General features: G+C 51.0%; 1 protein-coding gene across 1 annotated transcript in view; it reads right to left on the reverse strand.

Annotated features, from left to right (window-relative positions):
- ttn.2 (titin, tandem duplicate 2) overlaps positions 1–26,327 on the reverse strand; it is a 180,506-nt gene that overhangs the window by 110,546 nt on the left and 43,633 nt on the right. Inside the window, exons 53-94 of the mRNA XM_086123473.1 lie at positions 25,664–25,942; positions 25,284–25,571; positions 24,927–25,205; positions 24,340–24,621; positions 23,981–24,259; positions 23,627–23,905; positions 23,260–23,538; positions 22,889–23,176; positions 22,529–22,807; positions 21,417–21,698; positions 20,485–20,763; positions 20,122–20,403; positions 19,748–20,026; positions 19,097–19,384; positions 18,507–18,785; positions 17,777–18,058; positions 17,415–17,693; positions 16,938–17,225; positions 16,555–16,845; positions 16,032–16,322; positions 14,986–15,273; positions 14,690–14,794; positions 13,291–13,576; positions 13,026–13,209; positions 12,873–12,956; positions 12,408–12,675; positions 11,724–11,987; positions 10,890–11,099; positions 10,724–10,801; positions 10,588–10,614; positions 10,176–10,232; positions 8,443–8,487; positions 7,661–7,723; positions 7,513–7,581; positions 7,368–7,433; positions 7,256–7,303; positions 6,874–7,139; positions 6,502–6,555; positions 6,034–6,279; positions 4,365–4,755; positions 4,157–4,249; positions 3,398–3,499 (exon numbers count right to left, since the gene is read on the reverse strand). Of these exons, the coding sequence (XP_085979599.1) occupies positions 3,398–3,499; positions 4,157–4,249; positions 4,365–4,755; positions 6,034–6,279; positions 6,502–6,555; positions 6,874–7,139; positions 7,256–7,303; positions 7,368–7,433; positions 7,513–7,581; positions 7,661–7,723; positions 8,443–8,487; positions 10,176–10,232; positions 10,588–10,614; positions 10,724–10,801; positions 10,890–11,099; positions 11,724–11,987; positions 12,408–12,675; positions 12,873–12,956; positions 13,026–13,209; positions 13,291–13,576; positions 14,690–14,794; positions 14,986–15,273; positions 16,032–16,322; positions 16,555–16,845; positions 16,938–17,225; positions 17,415–17,693; positions 17,777–18,058; positions 18,507–18,785; positions 19,097–19,384; positions 19,748–20,026; positions 20,122–20,403; positions 20,485–20,763; positions 21,417–21,698; positions 22,529–22,807; positions 22,889–23,176; positions 23,260–23,538; positions 23,627–23,905; positions 23,981–24,259; positions 24,340–24,621; positions 24,927–25,205; positions 25,284–25,571; positions 25,664–25,942 (8,946 nt within the window). The remainder of the gene's footprint in view (positions 1–3,397; positions 3,500–4,156; positions 4,250–4,364; positions 4,756–6,033; positions 6,280–6,501; positions 6,556–6,873; positions 7,140–7,255; positions 7,304–7,367; positions 7,434–7,512; positions 7,582–7,660; positions 7,724–8,442; positions 8,488–10,175; positions 10,233–10,587; positions 10,615–10,723; positions 10,802–10,889; positions 11,100–11,723; positions 11,988–12,407; positions 12,676–12,872; positions 12,957–13,025; positions 13,210–13,290; positions 13,577–14,689; positions 14,795–14,985; positions 15,274–16,031; positions 16,323–16,554; positions 16,846–16,937; positions 17,226–17,414; positions 17,694–17,776; positions 18,059–18,506; positions 18,786–19,096; positions 19,385–19,747; positions 20,027–20,121; positions 20,404–20,484; positions 20,764–21,416; positions 21,699–22,528; positions 22,808–22,888; positions 23,177–23,259; positions 23,539–23,626; positions 23,906–23,980; positions 24,260–24,339; positions 24,622–24,926; positions 25,206–25,283; positions 25,572–25,663; positions 25,943–26,327) is intronic.

A 26,327-nucleotide genomic window follows, 5' to 3' on the forward strand; every position in this document is an offset into this window, starting at 1 on the left:
GGGTTTTGTCCTTACGACGTATTTGCTGGGACGGGATATCTGGCACCGAGACCGGTGCTTCTGCTTTCATTTTTGCCTCGATCAGTGGACTATTCTCTTGCTTTTTCTCAGCTACCTGGTGACTCACCGCTAATTGTTCATCTTTAGCTACAACATTGTCTGATTCTACCACCTGGTCTTCTGGACTGCTGCTTCCTTTGTCTCGTGCGGAAGGTGCAGCGATGTCAACACGGTCTCGGTGGGGCACCTCGACGACTATTTCCTGTTTCACCATCGAGGGTTTGACACAAGCTTCCTTGGTTTCTTTCCGGATCGTCGCTATGGTTTCTTTCCTGACTGCCACGACCTGTTCCTCATCTTTGCTTTCAGCCCTAACGTCTTTGGTAGTCCGCTGCTCTTTCTTAAGCTCTTCTTCTTTCTTAGTAATCACAGCAGTCTCCTTCCTGTCAGTAGCAGATATCTCTTCTCGAGGTTTAGACCGTTTCGTGCGGGTCTCAGTCAACGAAACCTTCACTTGTCCCGCCGGGCACAAGGCCTTCTCATACGAAACTTGGGCTCGGTCTTCTCGCTCGGCCTCGTAAGACGAAGCTTCCTCAGTGAAAGACTCCGTCTCCATCACGTGATGCACTTCCTGACGCTGCTCAAGCCTGACTGGCTTCTCTGAGGCACCAAGAGGGGGCGTCATAGGGCGGCGCCAAGAAATGACAGCAAAACACAGACAATCAAGCGTGAGACAACAGCAATGAGGAGGGGAAAAAAAAGACATCAGATGCTTCAAGAGGTTTTGATGCTGTCCCTTTGCTGATACCTTTTTCTGGAGGAGATACTTTCTTCTCTGGTTCCCCCTCCGAAGGTGGCGTCTTGACAAATTGCTGAGTTTCCAAACCTTCAAGTTTGTCATCCAAGGTGTATGCAAAAGGGGAAAAAAACCAACAAAAAAAGAGGAGAGAGTCATTTAGGCTCAACAAGCGGGCACAAACGAGAGGTGAGTCTGCAAGAGTTCTCCAGCTGCTCGGAGAGCCTAAAGCGCAAGGTTTTCTACCAGAGAGCAGCTCTTCAAAATGTGCATGCATGATGAAGAGGAAAGGAGAAAGTAGAGGAGGAAGAAATAGAGGATGAAGGAGATGAGGAAGAAAAAAAGGTTTTTGTCTCCCCTGTACCTGTGGCAGAATCTTCTACTACTGCCTTTTGGACACGGGCAACCCCAGAGAAGATTTCATCACGTGGCTCCTCTTGAACCTTCTCAGGCAACAAGAGAGGAACCCCAGCGTCTTTAGACGCCTTCTGGGGAGCCAGAATAGGCTTTTTTTCAAGTGCTCTGTCCTCTCGTAGCTTTGCAGTAAGTTTTTCTGGGTCCTTTTCAACCAGGACCTCTTCCGATTCTTTCTGAGGTGGGAGGACTTTCTCTGACATCTGAGGCAGATCCTCTGAGTTTCCCGGATGTTTTTCATCAGGAAGATTCTCTGGCACTCTCTGAGGTTTACCAGGAAGCCTCCTTGGTACTTTCTGGGGTTTGTCAGAAAGTATCCCTGGCACTTTATCATGTTTCCCTGGTACTTTCTGAGTCTTATCAGGAAGTGTCTCTGGTACTTTATTGGGTTTAACTGGTACTTTCTGGGGTTTATCAGGATGTTTCTCGGGCTCTTTCTCATATTTATCAGGATGTTTCTCTGCTACCTTCTCTGATACATTTTCAATTTTTTCATGAAGTTTCTCTGGTATCTTTTCATGCATTTGATCAGGCAGCTGCTCTGTTATTCGATCAGATGTACATGGACGATTCTCTGGTGCTTTGGCATGGGTGTTATTGGAAAGCTTCTCGAGTACTTTCTCATGAGATTCATCGTGAAGCTCCTCTGGTACGCTTTCAGAACGCTTCTCTGGTACCTTACAAATTTTTCCCTGAAGTTGTGCTGCTACTTTTTCGGATGTTTTAGCAGGTCGCTTCTCTGCTATTTCATGTGGTTGATCCGAAGGTTTCTCTGGCACTTTCTCATGTGGTCGAGAATGAAGCTTCTCCGGTATTCTATTAGGAAGCTTCTCTTTCTCACTTGCGTGATCAGGAATTCTCTGTGGCACGTTTTCAACGAGCGTGTTTGGTACTTTCTCAGGTGGTTTAGCAGGGAACTTTTCCGGTACTGCCTCAGACGTGTCTGGGGATCTCTCGGGTGTCTTTTTCAATAACCTCGCTGCTCTTTTCTCCTGTGGTTTACCAAGAAGCTTGTCTGCTATTTTCTTGGACGTGGCGTGAAGCTTCTCTGGTACTTTATCGGCTTTCTCAAATACTTTCCCAAGAGTTTTTTCGGGAAGCTTCTCGGAAATGCTCTGAGGTTCATTCTGGAGTTTCTCTTGTATTTTCTCATGTGGCTGATTGGGGTGTTTTGTTTGTCCTCGTTCGGGTTTATTGTTTTGCTTTTCTGGTACATTCTCGGCTTTCTCACAAAGCATCTCTGGGACTTTTTCAGGTATGCCAGGATGCTTCTCTGGGACTTTGCCAGGTTTATCATGAAGCCTTTCTGGTACTTTCACTGGTACGTCATCAGGCTTAGCGAGAAGCTTCTCTGCCACTTTTTCTGGTCCGTTCCCCAGTATTTCATCAAGCTTCTTTGGTACTTTCATGGGTACTTTATCAGGTACACCAGAAAGCTCCCCTGGCACTAGATCAAGTTTATCATGAAGCTTCTGTGATGCTTTTTCTGGTCCTCCATCAGTGATACCAAGAAGCTTCTTCACCACTTTTTCTGGTACTTTCTCTCGTTCCGTATCAGGTTTATCATGAATCTTCTCTGGTACTTCATCAGGTGTACCGCAATGCGGCCCTCGCATTCTATCAGGTGGACCATTAAACTTCTCTGGTACCTCATCAGGCTTACCCAGAAGCTTCTCTGCCACTTTTTCCGGTACTCGATTGGCTTTATCATAAAGACCCTCTGATTCTCTCTCTGGTACTTTATCGTGTACACCAGGAAGGTTTCCTGGTACTTTATGAGGTTTTTCATGAAACCTCTCTGGTAGATCATCAGGCTTACCAGGAAGTGTCTTTGCACCTTTTTCTGATACTTGCTCAGGTTTATCTCGGGTTTTCTCTGGTATTTTCTCCCCATTTGTAACCAGGAGTGAGTCAGTTGCATGACTCGGTGACATGACAACCTCACGGGGCTTCTGCTGAGGTTGTGTAGGAGCCATGTGCTGGAGTACAAGAGCAGCGTTCCGAGCTTGAAGAAGTTTTGACACAATAACATGCATATCACATGAAGAGCAGACCAACGTGCGAGCGCACACAAACCTACAAAGCCTTGTTGAACAACTAAAATGGAAGCCATTTAGCACAGATGGTCTGGGGGGTGGCACCGGTGCCCGCTACAGGTGACAGGTGTGAGCACAAACATCCAAGTACCTCTTTTTGGCTCGGCCAGCTCTTCTTTGGGAGGAAGCAGAACAGGTTCGGCTTTCTTTGCTGGTTTTGGTTCCTCTCCTATCTTCTCTGCCACAACAGGAACTTGGAAGAATAACAAAGCAATTAGCATCACAAAATGACTAGGAGCAGAAGATGTGTGAAGAACCGCATGATACAAAGAACCGCATGTGAGAACCACACGTGAGGAACCATGTTTTAAGCACCAATGATAAACAACCACATACGAAGAGCTACATATGAAGAAACAGCACAAAGAAAAACAATGCACGAGGAAATGAAGTGCCCAATGTGATGAAGTACAGCTATGCCAAAATAAATAAACCAATCACTGAAGGAAAATTAATGAAGAGCCACGCATGACAAACAGCAAGAAGAAAACACAGTAAAAAAAAAACACGAAATATCACAGATAAAGAATATGTGACAAGCCACTCTTGAAGAACCACAGAGGAATCAAATGTGAAGAACAAATCGTAAAAAAAACAACAAAAAAAATCTGACAAACGACATGAAGATCCACACGTGATGAACCACACATGAAATAACACAACAAACCACACAGCAGGACTGACAAATGACATCTTGACAATCACATGCCAAGAACAACTCGCGATGAACAATACATGATAAACCAAACAACGGGATGAAGCACAGCTTTGGAACAACAATACATGATGAAGCACACATGACGTTAAGAGGAGTATAAGATTGCGTTCTTGATGGTTGAGCTTCAGGTACCTTTGGTGACCACAGGTTTCTTCTGTAGTGTTTCTTCTTTGGGGGGCCTCTGCGGTTCTGCAGCAGCTTCCTTCTTCAGTGGCTTCTTTGGCACTTTGGGACAAGATCTTGGTCAATCAGTAAACTAAATTCATGGAAGAATGGCGACCACCTTCCCACTTTGAGATTTAAGAAGATGAGCAAAAGCCCATGGCTGGAAGATGCGTACCTTTTTTGGAAGGTTCCTTTGGTTCTTTGGCCTTTGGTTGTTCTACTTCTGGCACCTTGGGCTCTACTACTTCAGTCTTTTTCACCACAGGTACCAGTTTGGGGGGTTTGGCTCTCTCCACTGGCTCCAGTTTGGGAGGTTGTGGTACCTCCACATGCTCTGGTTTGGATACCTCCACAGGCTCTGGTTTGTGTGGTTTGGATGCCACTTCAGGCTTCGGTTTGGGAGCCTTAGTTTCCACTACAGGCTCCGGAGTGGGTGGTTTGGGCTCCACCACAGGCCCAGGTTTTGGTGGTTGAGGTGCCACCACAGGCTCTGGTTCAGCTACCGCCACTGGCTCTGCTTTTGGCACTTCAGGTTTGGACTTTATCTTAAGAGGTTCTGGTTTTGGCTCCTCTGAGAGTTAAATCGACATGTTTGACACTCAAAGATGGGCTTTCACTCAAAGAAACTCACACACAGAAAAACACAAACACAAAGAACACCAGAGAAGAAGGCAGAAAGTACCTTTAGGCAGTGCAGGTTCTGGTTCAGGCTTTGGCTCGGGCTTTGCCACGGGCTTGACCTTAGGCTCTGGCTCGGGCTTTGCCACCCGCTTGACTTTTGGCTCAGGCTCAAGCTCTGGCTTTGGCTTCACCGCCGGCTTGACTTTGGGCTCTGGCTCGGGCGCGGGTTTTGTCACGGGCTTGACTTTGGGCTCTGGCTCGGGCTTCGGTTTGGGCTCCGCCACCGGCTTGACTGTGGGCTTTGGCTCGGGCTCAGGTTTGGGCTCCTCCTTTGGCTTGACTTTGGGCTCTGGCTCGGGCTCCGGTTTGGGCTGCGCCAGCGGCTTGACTTTGGGCTCTGGCTCCGGTGTGGGCTTCACCAGCGGCTTGACTTTGGGCTGTGGCTCAGGCTCCGGTTTGGGCTCTGCCACCGGCTTGACTTTGGGCTTTGGCTCAGGCTCCGGTTTGGGCTCTGCCACTGGCTTGACTTTGGGCTTTGGCTCGGGCTCCGGTTTGGGCTCCGCCACCGGCTTGACTTTGGGCTTTGGCTCGGGCTCCGGTTTGGGCTCCGCCACCGGCTTGACTTTGGGTTTTGGCTCGGGCTCCGGTTTGGGCTCCGCCATCGGCTTGACTTTGGGCTTTGGCTTGGGCTCCGCCACCGGCTTGACTTTGGGCTTTGGCTCGGGCTCCGGTTTGGGCTCCACCACCGGCTTGACCATGGGCTCTGGCTCGGGCTCCGGTTTGGGCTCCACCACCGGCTTGACTTTGGGCTTTGGCTCGGGCCCCGGTTTGGGCTCCGCCACCGGCTTGACTTTGGGCTCTGGCTCGGGCTCCAGTTTGGGCTCCGCCACCGGCTTGACTTTGGGCTTTGGCTCAGGCTCCAGTTTGGGCTCCACCACCGGCTTGACTTTGGGCTTTGGCTCGGGCTCCGGTTTGGGCTCCACCACCGGCTTGGCTTTGGGCTCCAGCTTGGGCTCCGGTTTGCGCACCGCCACGGGCTTGACTTTGGGCTTTGGCTCGGGCTCCGGTTTGGGCTCATCCACCGGCTTGACTTTGGGCTCTGGCTTGGGCTCCGGTTTGGGCTCCGCCACCGCCTTGACTTTGGGCTTTGGCTCGAGCTCTGGTTTGGGCTCCGCCACCGGCTTGACTTTGGGCTTTGGCTCGGGCTCCGCCACCGGCTTGACTTTGGGCTCCGGTTTGCGCTCCGCCACGGGCTTGACTTTGGGCTTTGGCTCGGGCTCCGGTTTGGGCTCCGCCACCGGCTTGACTTTGGGCTCCGGCTCGGGCTTCGGTTTGGGCTCCGCCACCGGCTTGACTTTGGGCTTTGGCTCAGGCTCCGGTTTGGGCTCCGCCACCGGCTTGACTTTGGGCTTTGGCTTGGGCTCCGGTTGGGGCTCCGCCACGGGCTTGACTTTGGGCTCCGGCTCGGGCTCTGGTTTGGGCTGCGCCACCGGCTTGACTTTAGGCTTTGGCTCAGGCTCTGGTTTGGGCTCCGCCACCGGCTTGACTTTGGGCTTTGGCTCGGGCTCCAGTTTGGCCTCCGCCACCGGCTTGACTTTGGGCTCCGGCTCGGGCTCCGGTTTGTGCTCCGCCACCGGCTTGACTTTGGGTTTTGGCTCGGGCTCTGGTTTGGGCTCTGCCACGGGCTTGACTTTGGGCTCGGGCTCCGGTTTGGGCTCCGCCACCGGCTTGACTTTAGGCTTTGGCTCAGGCTCTGGTTTGTGCTCCGGCACTGGCTTGACTTTGGGTTTTGGCTCGGGCTCCGGTTTGGGCTCTGCCACCGGCTTGACTTTAGGCTTTGGCTCGGGCTCCGGTTTGGGCTGCGCCAGCGGCTTGACTTTGGGCTCTGGCTCCGGTGTGGGCTTCACCAGCGGCTTGACTTTGGGCTGTGGCTCGGGCTCCGGTTTGAGCTCCGCCACCGGCTTGACTTTGGGCTTTGGCTCGGGCTCCGGTTTGGGCTCCGCCACTGGCTTGACTTTGGGCTTTGGCTCGGGCTCCGGTTTGGGCTTCGCCATTGGCTTGACTTTAGGCTCTGGCTCGGGCTCCGGTTTGGGCTTCGCCACCGGCTTGACTTTGGGCTCCGGTTCAGGCTCCGGTTTGGGTTTGGCCACCGGTTTGACTTTAATCTCTGGCTCAACTTCAGGCGTTATCACTGGCTTGACAATGGGCTCCGGCTCAGGCTTTGCCACTGGCTTGACTTTGTGCTCCAGCTCGGGATCAGGCTTCACCACCGTCTTGACTTCAGGTGGAAGCTTTTTAGGTTCTGCCAGTACAGGCGACTTGGGCTTGTCTTCGGGGTAGGCAATACAGAAATTAGCGCAAAAGGGCTCGGAGAGATGTTAGTGACAGACAGACAGGACAATCAATAACAAGAGGTGAGAGACGACAGGAAGCAGTAACAAGTACCTTTCGTTGGCTCCAGCAGTGGCGGCAGCTGTGTGACTTCTTCTGGTTCTTTGGAGACATTCAAGCACATAAGCGACTGATCAGAAAATGATCGTCAAAGAGAACAAACTACCTTTAACCGGGGTGATGACTTTCTTCTTCTTCTTCTCCATTCGAACCTCCTCTGCCACTTTGGTCACTGTGACATTCACAACTCTGTCAGTCACCTGCTGGCAAAGGTGGTCAATGCTAAGTGACCCGCAGTGTGGGTTGCTCACCTTGCGGGGGGGCCACTTCTTCCTTTTCTGCTGCTGGCTCCACTCTCTGCTCTTTCTGGCCTTTGGCCACTTGGAAAGGAAAAACTAATCAAGTTAGCTAGAAGATACCAAAGAAGACACTCGCAGGACTTCTTCGAAGTCTTGGTACCTCTGGAAAGCATTTCCTCTCTCACTTCCACTTCCTGGCTCTCCAATCTCTCCTGGACGGTAACTGCCAGAGAGACAAATGTTTTTTTCCGCAATCAGTTTTATTTTGAAATTCAGAGGGGACATATCACAGGCCCCTCGGCAAGAATCGCCAGGGTCCAAAAGGCAAGAAGAGGGACAAAAGGACCCCCTTGTCTGGCGAAGTCAGATGTAAGATGTAAGATGAGCAAAAAAGAACTTTTTGACAATTTAAGGGCCATTTCAGTCGTGGTGGAGGAGGGTGTTCCCCCCCTCCCCCCACTCTTTCAAGTTGTGTGGTAATTCCTCGATGGATACAACTTTCAGTTAGCACCTTGACACTTGTTGGGCATGTCTATCATGAGTCGCCCTCCAAAAACGCCTCCAGAAGGAACAGGATGTTGACCAATCTTCTTTCAAGGGAGCATTTTATGCCATTTGTGGTCCTTGAAAGCAACTCAGCCCCCGACACCGCTCTGACTTAGCCAAGTGAAATTTAGAAGACTTGTCAGGCATGAGTAGAAGAATAAAATGTTCCCACAAGTCATGCCCAGAATGATCCAGGATGTCTGCCCTTGTGTTTAGAAGCAACCGTTTCAATTGTTTCTTTTCCAGGCAGTCTTCAGAGATGAACGCGGCCGCAAGGTTTGGCCCAATTTTTTTACCAAATTTCAAGCACGTCGAATAAACAGCATCAAGCATCAATATGTTATGAATGAGGTGGAATGTGAACACGAATGACAATGAGGAGAAAAGTGTGAATACCTGCAGGCTCAATTTCTTCCTCGTAATGATAAAACTCAGCAGATTCTTGAACAAAGAGAAAAGAAATGTCATCTCTGTTGTATCACAAACTCGTTACAGTTTGATGTCGAGTAAACCCCAGCATTTTCACGTGGTGTAGGGAGTGGCTGCAATTGCCAAAAGAAAGCATTTCCATGAACATCACAAAGCAATGTTCCAAAAGCGAATCCTGCAGCGGAAATTGCCTCCGCATGGGGCTCATCAAGAACTTGAGCTTGCATGCACACCTCAATCATGTCTTTGTGCAAATGGGCGTGATGTCCCACAAGGCCAAACAAATTCTTGACACAGACAACGGCAGGATGTCATTTCAAGCTCCCTTTTGGCATTGACACATAATTGTACCATGAATACTTTTGCACAAAATAGGTAAAAGAGTAGCAGAAACACTTTCACATTCACAAAGTATGTTAAGGGTAATCCCAGATGCAGATGAAAGAATGACGCCAGTCAATCGGGGTGCACAACAACAGCACCACTCCACCAGATGGCAACCAGGTCATGATTTGATTGCGCAGAAAGCGCCAACAACAGAGGACAATTTAAAAAAATGATTAAAAATAAATTGCACATTTGTGATTGCTCAACCGCTAATATGCCAGGGTTTACTCTATTTATAAATGTGACCGGCTCTGGCTAAAAATTCTCTACGCAATTTGCTTTTGCAAATATCTCCATATGCTTGCCCCTCTGGGACATTTGCTGCCGGGCATAGCTCAGATCTTTGGCAGAAATGGAGTATTTTCCTGTGCCAGAGAGGACAATATCAGCCTTCTGATAACAGCACTATGACGTTCCTCTTGTCTACTTATGCTTAAATTTGTTTTTTTTCCCCCAAACAATGGTGGGGTTTTTTGGGGGTAGTTGAAGAGGCGCGGAGATCGCAGCATCAACAGGGACGAGGGGGCTTATATACCCCCACACACCTGGGACACGTTGCTTCAGCGGTAGTCGAGGATTGCAGCGCAGCCTTGGGTCGGGGAGCCTTATTTGGAAGGTTGCCCGACCCGGTCAGCTGTTTTGATGACATGTCACCAGGAACTAGTGACAGTGCAGATGAGGGCTGAAATGACAACCGAAACTGTCAGTCAAGTAATATTTTTTTCTCTTCACCCCAAAAAAGACCATTGTCTATGGGAAAAAATTCCAATGGGAGGCCAGGGCATCATCCGAGATTTGAGCCCTTTACAAGCTGGGGAAGGTTGAAATCAGTCAAAACTGCTGAGTCAGCCTTGCAAGATCCCATTAGGCTGACAACTCATCTCCTGGTTCATCTTCAGCCGTAGTTTGCTTGTTTTATTCTTGCCACTTGTGGCTCAAGCTCAGAACACGGCCGTGCGTCCCTTTGACATGATGTCCTTTCGGTTTTTATTGGTTGCTATGTGCATTTCTCGAAATGACTTGTAAAATGTATCTGAGGCAAGGAGTTCGGGGTTATTTGGAGAGCAAGTCTGCAGGTTTTCCAAGACACACTAGTACTAATATCTTCTTTTCATACCTTTCGATGACAATTTTAGGTTTTGGGCTGCTGGGAAACACAAAAAGAGACCTACGGAGGGTATTTTGGGTGATTTTTTTTTTCCGTCGTCCGGTCTATTTTTGTGGATAAGTCTAAACAAATCCTTGCACCGACGCGAGCTCCTTAGCCAGAGTGGGTCACAAACATGCAAATATGATATGGAGATCAGTCTTACCTTGAACGTCCACTGACGAAGGCGCTTCGGGCCTCTCCACAGGAACGTCTTGTACATCTACACAACAATTTGTTTCGTCGTTATCCGTAAACCCCGTGTTCACAGCAATCGTTAATTGGTCCATTGCACAGCGCTTTCCTTCATTGTCTCATCATGTGTTCAGAACACGGGCGAATTGTTCATGTGCTCAGAGTACATTCCTTCATTCACTAGTAGGATGAATGAATCAAGTCATTATGGGTGACTCAAAGCTTGCGTGTATCTCCCAAAGCAAGCCCCCAGGTTGGGAAAGTGAACCGCGAAACGCAGCTTGCGTGAGTTCAAGATATGAGTCATGCGGTCGGGTCCTTTGCTCAACTTTGAAAGACTGCTAAAGACCAGGATTTTGTGCTCTGGAAAAGAAAGTACTTACCGAAGGGAACCATGGCTAATTGGATCTCTGTGAGAAAGGGGGTGAAGAAGAAGAAGAAGAAGAAGAAGAAGAAGAAGCTGGTGTCAAACACAAGAGTGTCAATCTGAGGGTGGTCAAAGGTAGCGCCGTGGGGTACCTTTGCCAGACAAATAGAGCTCAGCGCTGCTCTTTGCTTCGCCCCGGGGTTCCAACCTCACAATCACGGAGTACACGCCTACGTGAGAGAAGTCACTGGTTGGCGGTCATGAAAAACAGTCAAATGTGCCGGGATGGGGGACCTGGGCCGGCGCGCTACTACACACCTTCATCCTCCACGCTCACGTTTTGGATAACCATGAAATGTCTTCGGCCTTCGCTGCGGAACTTGTACTTGGGGCTTTCTCTCAGCTCCCAGGTGTCCTTGTACCAGGACACCACCGCATTGTCGAAGGAAACCTCGCACTCGAAGGTGGCCGCCTGACGCTCGTTCACCTCCACGTTGTGGATGCGCTTGGTGAAATGAATTTGCTCGGCTACAACAGACAAAGACGGATGGCAGCGGGGTGAGAGGGTGGCGCGAGGCCCGGCGAGGAACAACATCCACATTGGGTAACAGTGACAGAGGGTGAGAAGACCAGAAAATTAGGAGGGATGTCGTTAGCATGGCAGAGAGACGGACTGCAAGCGGTCCGGCAAATGAGGGGATGAGATGATGGTGAGAATGTGGGGAGAGTTGAGGGTGAAGGATGACTGTTGTCTGAGGAGGGGAGTACTGTGAGGGTGGCAGTCAGAGAAAGGACACAGCAGCCACGCTGGGGTTGGGAGGAACCCGCCTTAGGGTGGCGGTCTTGTGAGAGGTGAGTAGAGGAAGGGCCATTGGGGAGGTTGGACCGACGTATTCCAAGCCAAGCACACAACAGCCACACTGGGGTTAGGAGGGACACGTTCGAGGGCTGTGACTGGCAAAGAGTCCAAGAGGGAGCACAAGCAAGGGAGTGACATGAGAGAGGATGAATGACTTTCCCCAGGAATTCAAGAAGAGAACGATGACAACAAGTTGGGATTAGTCAGGGAGACACGATGATGATGATGATGATGGCGGTGTCAGAAGAGATTAATCAAGGACCAATCGGAAGGTTTTTGGACTAGGTACCAACCTTCCACCCAGAGGTCCGCAGAGGACTGCAGGTGCAGGTACCTGCAGGTGTAGCGGCCCTGGTCTTCGGGCTTCAAGTCCTTGATATGAAGCTTCTGAAGCTTGTGTTTGACCTCAGTCTTGAACCTGCCCCACTTGGTGTCTAACTCCTGGCCATTCTTAAACCACTGCGCTTCCGCATTGGGGATGGACAACTGACAAGACAAAGTACATGACTGGCCTTCCTTACCCGACGTGTCCTGAAGGTGCGTCTCCACCACAGCCTCTGGAAGAATCAAGAACATGGAGGCTTGGGTCAGTACTATGGACTACGGCGGGTGAACTTTGGCCTATGGACTATTTAATATCAAGTGTGGAGTATGGACTGCGTTCTTTGAACTATAATCTGTAGACCATGCACTATCAACTCAACTCAACTGTATTTATAGAGCACTTTCGAACAGCCATCGCTGCATACAAAGTGCTGTACATGGCCTATGATAAATGGCCTTTGGATTTTGGAAAATCGACTGTGGCCTAGGCACTACTGACTATGGTCTGTGGATTATGGACTGTAAGCTGTAGGCTAGAGACTTTGGACTTAGGGCAGTGGACTGCATACTGTGAACAATGGGCTACAGACCACAGACTATGAGCTGTTGACAGTACTGACCATCTGTAATCATGATTGTTTTGCAGAACTGACCAGTAACGGTGAGCTTGGCACTGGAGATGTGAGGTCCACACACCACCCGGTAGTTGCCCTGGTCCGCGACTTGGCAACCCTTAACTTTCAGCAGATGGCGCTCTCCACTCACACTGATGTGGTACTTGAGGCCGGTGTCCAGTTTCTGAGTGCCCTTGTACCAGGACAGCATGATTTCGGGGTAGTTGATCTTCACCTCACATTCAAACAGAGCCTCCTCGTCAACTAGGACGGACTGGTCACAGATGTCCTTCACCACAGTTACGGGCTTGAGGACAGACAAGAGGACACCTAAGACATATGGTTGACTAAAGTCCATGAACTATGGACCGATCACAGATATCCTTCAGCCCTGTCAGAGCTCCTCAAGATGAGGAAGTAGCTCCTCGAATGAAGTCAGTGCTTGGCAAAACTGCTCCTCCAAAAAAAAAAGACACATTGAAAGAAGACATGTTGTCAACCGACCTCTGTCCGCTCCATCCTCTTCTGCAGGTCGGCCACCAGCCTGGCCATGTCCTCGTCCACCTCTCTTGGTGGACGTTCCACTTCCTGTCAAACAAGCAGCGCTTAGGCGAAGCCCAAGTCACCAATGACGGCATGCGGGGCGGCGTGTCTCACTTGTCTTCCAGTTTCTTCACCCTTCTCCTGCTTGAGCTGCTCAATGGCCTGGAGGAGACCCCGGTAGTCGGTAATGCCGTACATGCGGGCGTACTTCTCATACTCTTTGGGGTCCACGTTTCTCAGCAGCTCGATAATGTCAATGTCCTCATCCGCCTCCGGGCTCTTCTGTTTGGACGGGGTCCTAAAGACACACACAAAAAGATTCAGGTTGAAGCACTGCCGTGATGATTCTCAAGGGTGCGCTGCCGGCCCACGGACTGACTTCTTGAGCTTGGCTCTCAGGTCTCCTTCTAGCTGGGCGGCCGCCTTTTTCTCATCGACGTGGAGGTCTGCGGCGCACTCGATTTCGCCGTGCGCATTGGAAGCCACGCAGCGGTACTGGCCGGAGTCCGACTTGGTCACCTCGCGGATCTCCAGTTTGGACTCCCGGGCCGTCTGCTCAATGGAGATGCGGCCGCCCTGGGTCAACTGCCTCCACTTGCCCTTCATCCACTTGACGCTGGGGATGGGCTCGCCGCCCACCTTGGCGATGAAGGTGGCGGTGCCCTCTGCAGGGAGACCGCAGTGTCTCTGTATTAATTCTGGCCGATCGTGTCCACTTCTACCGCGCAGACAGGTTCTTATCGTGAACTGTTTGATTGTAAGCCTCGCACTGTCCAGCGCGTGTATGCAAGCGCTCGTCTTTTTGACACCGTCGGAAGGTTGAGCGTTACTGCCTTTGTTCGTTTTGGGCAAGGTGCAGGCTATCAATAAGTGCGAGTGAAGTCAAACATATGCAGAGGTGCCTGATCCTATCGCCAAACCCTGCAGAACATTCTCCACAGTTTGTCGGTCACGTTTGCGTCTCGGCTAAATCATGGGAAGGGAAACACGCGTCAGCAGAAAGCCTCCCAACGACACTCGTATTTGGCTGATATTTTCTGTCTTGTGACTTTTGGAACAGGCCCCGCCCTTCAGCCTCCACGCGTTGCAGTCAGATGTGCTTGAATCCAGTTGTGTACGCGAGGAAGATGCCATAAAACGAACAAGCAATGTCCTTCTGATTGCTTGAGAATATCCAAATCTTGTGTGGGCCAATCACGAGCCGCCCTACACGTGCAGCGCAAGCATCTGACTTGCTCGCGAGACGAAATTCAGAGTTCATCTGCCGCACATGTTATCTCCTGATTTTGGCTTTTTTGATTACAGTTTTTATCACACAAGGATTATTTGTTGAGTGCATGATAAAAATGAAGGTCAAAATAAGTCTGGAAGGAACCGACAAATCGCAAATGCAGGCTCCTTCTTCCGTAGGGTAATACCGAAATATATGCAAATCAACCCCAAAAGTTCAGATGAAACGAATCGACAAAAAAACAGGGCACTGCAACGCAACAATTACAACTACTTTTACGTTTCTAAAGTCAAAATGTAGTGTGTTTTTTTTAACCCTCTGGATTTTATTTGATTCCGTTTCCAACTTCATTATTTTACAACCTTGTTTGCAACTAAATACGAGCAAAGTGGAACATTTCTGCATATGATGTGAGACATTGTCCGGGTGCCTGTTCATGCGGTGCAGTTTTGTTGTTGTTGTTGCTTGTTTTGTTTTGTTTTTTGCGGCGGATTTTTTTTCCAGTGTCTTGCAATGTCCTAGCGGAGGAGGAAGGCAGGTGTCTCACTCTCGACAACGTGCGTGCCCATGGGCTCCTGGATGAAGAAAAGCTGGTCCAGCTTCTTGGTGGGAGAGACCTCAGTAAGCGCATCCGTGGCCACGGCTTCTTTGTCTTAAATGACAAAAACAACCAAGAACACAAACGGTAAGACCAGGGAAGGCTGACAAGCATCTGTCCAGTACCCCCGACGCTGACTCGCTTGTCAAACATGGATCACACTTCTCGACCAAGTACTTTTGCCGCCTTCAGAGATTGCCAAAACAAAATACGGACAATCCGAAAGAGGAGGCGGCTCCGTTTACCCTTGACAGTGACTTTGGCGCGGCACAGCTCGCTTCCGGCGTCGTTGGTGGCCTTGCAGATGTAGTCGCCGGCATCGTGACGAGTCGCCGCGACGATCTCCAGGCAGGCCGTCCCGTCCGAGAAGGTGACGTCGGACGTAGCGGACGGCGTCAGCTCTTTTCGGTCTTTCATCCACTGGATCCGGAGAGGAGGCGAGCCGCGGACGTGGCAGCGCAGGCCCAGACGCTCGCCCTCGGTCACGACCGTGGACTTCAGCGGGACGTCAAACACCGGGGCAGACTTCGCCTCTGCGGGCGTAAGGGCATACACATTAGCTGGCGCCGCACCAAACATATTTTATGAGCAACAAATGCTTAACAAAGCTCAATCATTTGCCATGCTATTAAACACACTAACAAAGCCACCTTGTTAGCCACGTTATTTGTCAAATACTGAATGTTAGCCGCGTTATTAAGCATGCTAACCCTTAGACTGGTGGAAATGCTCATAAACCTAAAACGCTAACAAAATTAAAGCTTGCCATGTTATCAAAGGATCCAGCAGGTCAACCTTCAAGGTCGGCCATGCTATTAAACGTAAGCTAATTTTATGAACCATACTGACGACATCTTGAACAAAATAAAAAAAGCCATGTTAAGTATGAATAAAATAAATCAATAAATACATGTAGCTGTGCTACGATCACACTAGGAACCAGAGACGCCAGTAACGTGTCACAAAGTCCGTTCTTTGGGAAGTTGCAATTGTAAGCTCCATTTAGGAAAATGCGAACAAATTCAAAGAGGCGAACACGAGCATCATTGTAGGATTCGAGCCGTGATCACACTATCAGAATAGGAACTGTAAGTCATCTAATTACGCAAATGGAGCTAAACCGCTTGGGATGCTACAAAAGATGATCCATTTCATTCTCGACAGCAGGTGGAAAATGCTCACAAAGCTCCGACGTTAGTCATGCGAGTGAACACTCTATCAAACATACTGTATCAGTGAGCATGACATTGCTGGTTACACATCCTTCATTTCGTGGTGAGGGCGAACTGACCAGAGATTTTGAGGGTAACATCGCACTCTGCCTGTCCTGCCTCATTGGTTGCTTGACAGCTGTATCGTCCGCTGTGATCGCGCTGGCTGTTCTTGATGCAAAGCACGGCCACGTTGCTCTTAAAGCTAAAGTCATAATCGTCTGAGCCCGAGATGTCGGCGCCGTCCTTGAGCCAGAGGACGGACATGGGCTGGGACCCGGACACCCGGGCCTCCATCTTGACCAGGTGGCCCTCGATGTCCTCCAATTCCTCAGATGGCTTCTTGGTGAATATGGGAGGGTTCTTTCGCTCTACGAACGAGACAAGGGCCATGAGTCGTACAGGCCATGGTGAGGGGTGGGTGGGGTGGGGGATAAAACCAGAGGGACGGGAAGAGATGAAAAGACCGGGAGGGGATGGGGAGACAACAAGGACCGGGGGGGTGGGGGGGGGGGCGAAAAGGGCAGAAAGGACAGAGAGATCGGGGATGGGATGCAAAGACCAGGGGTACAGGACACAAAGACCAGTGGTTTGGACCAAAACCTTTGACTGTGACATCACAGGAGCAGGAGTCCTTCCCGACATCGTTGGTGGCGTGGCAGGAGTATCTTCCCGTGTCGCCTTTGTCGGCCTTGACGATGCTGAGCTGGGCGGTGTTATCCTCCGTGCAGATCTTGTAATTTCCGCCGCTGCGGATGTCCTTGTGGTCCTTCGACCAGGTCACCTTCATGGGGATCGAGCCGGTCAGGTGACACTCCAGCTCCACGCTTTCACCCACCGTCACCGCCTGCGTCGCCAACAACTTCCTGTCGAAGACCGGTGGGTACCGCGGTTCTGTGAAGAGAGGGAGGATTGGAATCGGCGCGCCTATTTTTCTTTGCTTATTTGTTTCATTTTTAACTTTGCAGATCTTTTCTAGCACCGACCTAGCAGGGTGAGCTTTGCTCTGCACGACGCTGAGCCGACACTGTTAGTGGCCACGCAGGCGTATTCCCCGGCGTGCCTCATCTCACTGCGGTTAATGGTAAGCGCGGCTGTGTTGTCGTGGTAGAGCGCCGAAAATTCATCCCCGTCCCGCACCGGCTCGCCATCCTTCAGCCAGGAAACGTCCAGAGGGGACGAGCCTGCCACGCGGCACTCAAAACGGACCGTCCAGCCCAACGTCTGCTGGAGGCTCACGATCTTCTTCGGGAAGCTCGGCGGGGTCTTGGCCTCTGAGGAAGGGAAGCTAATGTCAGTCAACGATCCTGACCCTGTGCTCAAAGGTGCCCATCGGTCACTACAGTAAGCCACCATTCAGAAGCTCTTGTGTGGTCCTCGTACCACTTGTAGAAGGGTGAAGAATTCACGAAATTAAATCTACAAATTGTGCAAAATCTGGCACAGGTGGCGGCGTGACCGACCTTGAACGCTGAGGCGACACGTGGAGGCGGCCGTCCCGATCTTGTTCTCGGCCTTGCAGGTGTACTCGCCCACGTCGGCCTTGGTGGCCTTGCTGAGTTTGAGGCAGGCCACGCCTTTGCCATACTCCAGCCTACAGGTGGCACTGGAGCGCACCTTGCCATCGCCCTTGAACCAGGACACTTTGACCTCGGGGGTGCCCGCCACGTGACACTTGAGGCAGACGGCGTCGCCGGACGTCACCTCCATGGGCTCCAGGGGCTCCAGGAAGTACGGCGGCTCTGCGAGAAGGAGACAAAGTCCAAATCCTGGTTTGACCTGTACCATCACCATTCTCAATGGGTGGTGCGATTCGTGTACTTACCCAGAATGGTGACGGCGGCCTGGCATTCATCCTTGCCGGCATCGTTGGCCACGCGGCAGGCGTACTTTCCGGCGGCTTCCTTGTCATCTGTGCTGAGGCACTCCAGGATGCAGGCGCTCTCCGTCGTGCTCAGGTTGTATTTGTACGACGCAAACACCGGCTGCTCGTCCTTGAACCAGCTCACCGAGATCTCGGGCGTCCCCGAGTACGTACACTCCAGCCTCAGAGGTTTGCCTTTCTCCACAGACACATCCTTCAGCTTCTTCACGAACAAAGCCGGCTCTGGAAGAGGGACACGAGGGGATGCCGGGTGTCCGTCACAATCCACTCGGTCCGTGGTGACACGCACAACAAATGCACACACACACACACACACGCGCGCGACGAGACGCAAAACTCCTTTTTTGAATTGAAACCTCAAAGAATGGGACACGTAAGATGGCAGAGTTAATTCAGGTGAACCTGCACTACTCATCGGCTGATTCATTGATGGGTTTTTTTCTGCTAAAAATCGGCATCAGTCAGGCCCAAAGGGCCAACACGCTTCTCCCTTCCATAGATGACTGATACAGGCAACACACACACACACACACACACACACACCTCAGAAGAAGCAACACACCTTTCTCCCACGAGGTTAAACATGCTAAACGCAACACGGCTTCAACGTCAAAGACACTGTCAATGCATGAAAAAGCCACCATTTCAACCATGAAAGACAGGCCCAGACCTTTGAGCAGGAGGTTGACGGGGTAGCTCTCTTGGCCCACGTCATTGATGACCTGGCACGTGTACTCCCCGGCGTGACTCCTGTCCACCCGGTAGAGCTGCAGGAGGACCCGGTTGTCCTTCAGCGAGAAGTCGCAGTTCCGCCCGGCTTCCAGCTCCGCGGCCCCCCTGAACCACTTCACCCTGAGGGGGGCGCTGCCCTTTACGATGGCCGAGAAGGCGACATCCGACCCCGGCGTAGCCTCGGCCGGCTCTGGCGCAACCACGAAAGACGGCGGCTCTGCCGACAAGAACAAGTCACGATGACAGTAAATCTAGCCCCTGGGTTAGGATGAACTCAAGCACCCATCTTACTTCAGAACGTATGGACAAATATAATGACGTAACAAAAGAATGGAAGAACTCATGCCGGGCCATCACCAAAAGTCAATCTCATCGGGAATTGAACTGGCCAAACCGGACGGGATATTTACGGCATTGCATGTTTGCTTGTCTGTCATTCAGTCACACGATACACCTCACGTGGTGGCAAATGAATGAGAAACGGTGAACCTCAAACGTCTGCATTGCTGCACGGCAGACTCCGCCTACCTTTGACGTCCAAGGTGGCACTCGTCTCGCTGGATCCCGCCTCGTTGATGGCCTTACACCTGTAGCGTCCCGAGTCGGACAGCTTGAGGGTTGGTACCCTGAGGGTGCAGCTGTTGTCACTGAAGGAGATGTCGCAGGCCGGCCCGCTGTGGAGTTCCTCGTCATCGCGGTACCAGGAAATGGTGAAAGGGGTCGAGCCCGACACCTTGCACTCCATCTCGCCGGCTTTGCCCACCACCGTGTTACAGTCCTTCAGTTTTCTCGTGAAGGAAGGTGGGACAATTTTGTCTGTCGGGAGGGAAAGACGACACAAAGGTGGGATACCACCAGGCTCACCTTCTCTCTCAGTTTGTGACAACAGTCAAAAAAGAAGACCCCGATCTAGGTATCAAGTCCACAAACTGTGTAACATGAGCTGAAATGTCAAAGAAAGCGACACGGGCGCACATCAACCTTGTAAAGCCTTGTAAAGTTTAGGACAACGAAACATTCAAGCTCATCGCAAAATTCCCTTTTTAAAACACATCAAAGGAAACAACACAAGCACATAAAGGCTGAATTGAAACATCAAAGATGGAGATAAAAAGGTCAAAGACACAAGTCAACACCTTAGGGAACGCGACTCGAAACATAAAAGGAAGTGCCACCAACCTAAAACAGTCAGATTAATTTTGCTCAGGTCCTTCCCAACCTCGTTCATGACCTGAAATGTGTATTCTCCAGAATCCAGTTTCTCCGCAGCCAGCACGTTCAGGCTGGAGATCATCTGGGAGAAAGAAATGGCGTATTTCCTGCCAGAGGCCAGTTCCACGCCATCCTTGAACCACTTGGGCACCAGCTCTGGGGTGCCGCACACTTTGACTTCTAGGGCGACAACGTCGCCAGCTGTCACACTCAGACTTTCGGGCTTATCCACAATCTTGGCAGGTTCTGCAAGTGACAAACACGGAGCACGAGGTGTTTAAAATGAGTCCTGCTTCCCGGAGAATGAAGAGAAAGAGAGAGGGAATTATTCGGTCACCAACCTAGAACAGTCACGTTTGCAAAACACTCTGTACTCCCGGCGTCATTGCGCAGCTGACAGGTGTACCGGCCCGCTGTGGCTGAGTCAGCCAAAAAAACTTTGAGGGACACCCGCTGGTTCTCAAAGCTGATTTTTCTGTTGTCGTCGTCCCTAAGAATGTGGTCCTTGTCCAGAACCCAGGACACGGCGATGGGCTCGGAGCCTCTGACGGTGGCCAAGAGACTCAGCTCCTGTCCCAAAACCACCGTCGCATTGGACAGTTTCTCCATGAAGGACGGAGGCTCTGGAGAAGACCAACAAGCCAGTCAGCAAGGGAAAGCAATCCAACCTTGGTTCTGCACCCGATGCGTTGAAGTCCACAGACCTCTGAGTTTCACTGATGCCTGGCAGGTGTCGCTGCCGACAGGGTTTGATGCCTTGCACTCATAGCGGCCAGCGTCGGCAGGTTCAAGCCCAATGATGTGCAGCGTGGCCGAGTTGCCCACGCTCAACACCTTGTGCTTTCTGCTCTGCATCAGGGGCTTGCCCTCCTTGAACCAGGCATTCTGGAAGGGGGCTGTGCCGCTCATCTCGCAGTAGAGACTCACATCCTTCCCCTTCAGCCCCTCTACCGGTTCCGGTAGTTTCACAAATGATGGTGGGTCTACGGGAACACCAACACATCATTACAGAGGTGCAAGAGGCATACGGGTGGTGTAAAGTCTTAAAGCTGAAATCCGAAAAGCTACGGCATTTGCATGTTCTTCCCGTGGTTACGTGGGTTTTCTCTGGATACTCGAGCTTCGTGCCATGTACCATTGAAGACAAAATTAGGTGTGAATGCTTGTTTGCATCCAATTTTGTGTCCTGGTGATTGACTGGCGACCAGTTCAGAGTGTTCCATTCCTCTGCCCAAAGTCAGCTGGGATGGATGCCGGCCCAGCCGCAACCCTCGAGTGGGGATAGGTGCAATAGGAGATGGATGGATGGAATTTGGAAAAATTGAATTTGGACAACAGGCCCTGTGATTGACTGGCAACCAGTCCAAGATGTGGTCCACCCCTCACCCGATGCCATCTTGGATCGAATCCACTTACCCCCATAACCCTGACGAGTGCAAGCGGTACGGAAAAAAAACCCCAAAACAAAGTATTCGGATGACAATGGTGGTCTGCAACCTTCAAGCAGCAAAGGTCAAGTTCTAGTCAGACGAACGCAGAGTTGTTTGGCTGTGCAAAACAGAGCACTACGTAATGGACGACAGCTTTAAGCTCTGCGATCAGCGAGTCACTGACAGGAAGTCAGTGAAAAACCAACCTTTCACAGTCACAGTGGCGCTAGAGCTGACACTGCCGGCGTCACTATGAGCTTCGCACGTGTACACTCCGTCATCGTCAAAGCCAGCGCTGTGCAGCTCCAGGGTGGCCACTGAGTCAACGAACGACAAGCTGCAGTTGTTGCTGTCCATTAGCTTGGTGTCCTGCTTGTACCAGGTCACCTTGATGGGTCCGGTACCAGTGACCCTACACTCCAGGCGCAGTGGCTCGCCCTGCTTCACACACTTACTGGCTGGGAGTTTCAACACAAACTCAGGTGGTTCTGGAAAGACCAAAACATTTGCATTAGCTGACGGAATGTCTGTGGAGATTGTTATTCAGGTCATGGCAATCCGAAAAGTGGACGGGAGGCAATTGGACTCATGATTGTGTGCCACACTTCAGACTCAGCAACACTGTCACACAAAAGCTTGTTCGCTCCAATGACAAACTCCTTCAAAGCAAACTCCGCACTGTTGTTGATGCAGCGTAGTGCGGAGTGCAGAGAGGTCTTCCTTGACTCTAACCGATGAAGAAAACAGTTTCATTTGCACGTCGTTTGCATCTCAGAGAAAAAAAAGGGGGCATTCCTTTGAGGGCAAAGGAATGCCCCAAATTTTGGACCGAGAAGACGAACTTAAACGAGGTGTGAAAGAGGCCACCTGTGTCGAACTTGAAGGGCCCGGGAGGTTCACGCCAATTCTCCCCCAAAGACTGTCTCCCCATATGGGAAAGGTGGCCACAAAGTCGCTTTTGCCAGGCAGGTGAGCCAGACATACCGGGTGACAATAATCCTACTGGCCCGAGCCCCAGGGCACACACTCAGCAAAGGCCTAACTAGGGGTACTCCAAACATAAAAGTGAAGAAGCCTTTGAAGCAAAGGCAAATTGTCAACGAAAATAGTCGAGTCGCCTCCATTCATCTTTGAAGCATATAAGGCGCAGAAGCGAGCGAGGGGAGTTGCAGGGCCCCGCGAAAATGATGTCGTGTGGAGTGGGGGATGGTCGACCCATGTGCAAGACAAAAGAAGGAGACCCGAATGACAGCAACGCTGTGCCAACGCCAACACTGACGCCGCCACACAAAACATCGTGACGAGAAGATTGTCCAACCTTTGACCGTCAAGTCTGCACTGGAGTGCACGGAACCGGCATCATTGCTGACTTGGCATGAGTAGACCCCGCTCTGGGTGACACCCACGGAGTAGAGCTCCAGGAAGCAGGAGAGCCCCTCCAGCCCCATGAGACAAGTGGGCCCCGTCATCAGCTCCAAATCATCCTTGAACCACTTGACGCTGAAGGGCGGCGTCCCCTTGAACGTCCCTTTGAAACGCACGGTTGCATTGGGTACGGTCGCCTGGGACTCAGGCAGGGTGACAAAGCTCGGGGGTTCTGCACATAAGGAAATGGAGCAGGCTCTCAAAGCGGTCCTCAAGTTGAGGATCAAGTTAGCAATCCAAAAGTGGGTTTAACCTTTGACTTTTAACGTTGCGATGCACTGGCAGCTTCCCGCAGAGTTGCTGAGTTTGCAGGAGTAGGAACCTGCATCTAAAACCTCTAAGTGCTCAATCTCCATGCTCACAGAGTTCTCTTGCTGAATCAGTTTGTGTTTGACGCCGCTGGAGATCTTGGTGCCGTCTTTCTGCCATTCTACGGAGATGGGAATGGACCCAGATATCTTGCAAACCATCTCGAAAAAAGAGCCCAGAATCTCCTGCATGTCTCGGAGGGGTTTGATGAAGCTCGGCGGGATGACTTGTTCTGTAGCCAGGAGAACAAACACAAAGTGATGATCTGGTTCAGATGTCAGGGTGTTCTTCAGTCACCATCTTCTTCACACCAACCTGACACAACCACTTTGACCGTGCAACTGCAGCTGCTGATGTGATTGGACACCTCGAACACATAGTCTCCTTCGTCCTCTCTCTGCACTGACTTAATCTTCAGGCTGCTGATGTTGTTCTCAAAGCTCAGCTTGTGTTGCCCGATAGACTGAAGCTCCTTGCCCTCCTTTCGCCAGCGCACTTTGAGCTCTGGTGAGCCAGTTACCTTACACTCCAGACTGACCGGATCTCCAGACGTCACCTTCACCAACTCAGGTTTCTCTGAGATCTGAGGAGGTTCTGCAAGTCAGGAAAGTCACAAAGTTACGGCAGGTCCAGCATCAGACCAGGATCGCAAAAGAGAGGTCGGTCGGTGAAGGGTGAGCACCTTGGACGGCCAGGGTGGCGACACACCTATCCTGGCCGGCGTCATTCATGGCCTGGCAAGTGTAAGTCCCGCTGTGAACCGCTTCACACTCAGGGATCCTGAGCGTGGCCACATTGTTCTCAAATGTTCTCTCAATCTTTGGATCATCCAAAATCCAGTTCCCGTCCTTTTGCCATTGTACAGAAATGGTTGGAGAGCCGTCCGCCACGCACTCAAAGACCACCTTCTTACCCACAACGCAAGTGGCATTTTGCATTCTTTTGGTAAAGGTTGGTGGTTCTGTTTCAGAAAAACGGAGATGAAATCTTCCCGTCGACGAGAACCTGAGAACATTTCAACTCTAAACGGACCAACCTTTGAGGCTCAGTGTGGCCTTACAACTGCAGCTTCCGACCTCATTGGCGACAGTGCACTGGTATTCTCCAACATCGCCGGTGTCACATTTGTTTATCTCCAGGCCCACCGTGTCGTTGACCAGGGAGAGGGCATGTTTCGCACTGGCTTTCAGCTCCTTGCCGTCTTTGTGCCACGTGATCTCAAAGGGGGCGGTGCCGGCGAGTTGACAGTTCAGCCAGGCACCGCAGCCCGTCACAACGCTAGCCGGTGTCAGCTCTCGCAGAAACGTGGGCGGCTCTGACGTTGGGAAACAACACAGTCATCGTCTCAGGACTTGCAACCTTACAGCAGCCACTGAGACGTGCGACTGAACTGACCTTTGACCTGCAGTTCCATGCTGCAGCTCTCGCTTCCAGCTTCATTGCGAGCTTCGCAGAAGTACATTCCACTGTCATTGACGGTGGTTCTGCACAACTCCAGGGTGGCCGAGGAGTTGACGAAGGCCATCTGGTGGCGATTGTCGGGGCTGATCTCGGAGCCCTCCCTGAACCAGTAGATGTCTATCTCGGGTGTGCCGATCACTTGGCACTCAAACATTTGAGTCTGACCCGGTCGGATCACAGACAAGCGCGCTGGCGTACGTGTAAACTTTGGCGGTTCTGTGAGGGGAAGCAATCACAGGCATGTCTGTCAGAGAGACCTCAAAAGGAAGACTCGAGTTTGCCTTTCAACCCTACAAATCTCACGTTTGTGAAGTTTGGTCTATCAGCTAAGACTGTTAAGTCTTGTGAACAATCGGTTCACCTATGCATTTGAAACATAAAACAATTCGAGGAGCCACAGCAGCAGTCGTGGTCCTGGTGGGTACTCTGTTGTCAATATTTGAGAACTTCGGCTGCTTCTTTTTTATTTAAATGGCTGACACAATGTGTGAACCGACGGACGGAAGAGGAAGTAGAGAAACCTTTGACAAAGAGGGTGGCCTGGCAGGAGATGGAGCCCACATCGTTGTAAACCTCACAGACATAGTCACCGGAGTCTGAAGTCTTAACAAAGAAGAGCTCCAAAGAAGTCGATGCATTGTCCTTTGTCACCAGGCAGTCGGCGCTGGACAAGATCTCTTTCTGGTTCTGAAACCATTTTATGGTCAGTGGTGGCGTGCCCGAGACCAAAGCACTGAAATGGACCTTTGAGCCGGGCAGAACATTGATAGATTCTGGTGGTTCGATAATGCAGGGAGGCTCTGGAAAAGTAGAGAATCCATAATTGTAAACCGGCTCGGGGTGGTTCTAAAACTGTCCCAGGCAAAAGAGACTCAAACCTTTGACAAACAAGGTGCCAGAGCACTGGGCGCTTCCCGCCTTGTTCTTCGCGATGCAGGCATAGCTTCCGCTATCTTTGCTATTCAGATTGGAGATTTCCAGGAAAGCCACATTCTCAAAGAAGGTGCACTTGTGTTTGTCGTCCGTCTGGATCTGGTTTTCGTTTTTGTACCACTGGATGCTGAGGGGCAGGGAGCCCGACACCACACACTCTAGATGTGCAAAGGAGCCTTTGATACCTTCGCTTTGCTCCAGCTTCCTCGTGAATGCCGGCGCAATGATTTGATCTGATGTGGAGAAAACAAAGAGGTTAGGAATATGGCGCGCATCCAGGCCGAACCCCGTGATAAGAGATCTCGCACACATGTTGTCAACGGACCCAAAATGGTGAGTGTCGCCTTGCAAGAACTCCAACCGACATCGTTGGAGACCTCCAAGGTGTAGTCGCCGTCATCACTTTTGTCTGTTTTATTGATTTTTAGCACAGAGCTGGAGTCTGTGCTTTGTACTTTGTATCTCTGGCCGGAGACCAGCTCATTGCCGGCCTTCAGCCAGCGCACCTTCAGTGGCTTGGTGCCCGAGAACCTGGCCGCCAAGGTAGCCAGATCCCCCTGAGTGACACTGATGGACTTTGCCTCCTCTGTGACCTTAGCCGGTTCTAAAACGTGAAGAACAATAAGTCAGCAAAGTTTCCACAGACTCATATACGCTACAACATCGGAGCAGATGAAGAGCTCTTGTGACCGCGCTGCCACCAAGAGACGCCGGAGTCAGTTTTTGAACTACCCTCCACGCAGAGGCCTTCCAATGAGTTAACTCGTTAGGAACTAGGCACGAACAGACTGTAGGGGTCCACATAACACAAACACAACTTAGAACTTGACTCTGATCCTCGCTGGCTAACTAGCTGATTCACTTCAGTCTACAGGTTCGTACGTGATATTGCACCAGGGACCTTCTCGACACGTTGACCAATATTTATAGATACTTGCGTGGCACAGTTTTCCATCATTTCAAATTTACATGTGTTGCACCTAAAAAGT

Source organism: Hippocampus guttulatus, chromosome 11 (assembly GCF_054856545.1).
Source record: "Hippocampus guttulatus isolate MCC_2025c chromosome 11, RoL_Hgut_1.0, whole genome shotgun sequence".
Lineage (NCBI taxonomy): Eukaryota > Metazoa > Chordata > Actinopteri > Syngnathiformes > Syngnathidae > Hippocampus > Hippocampus guttulatus.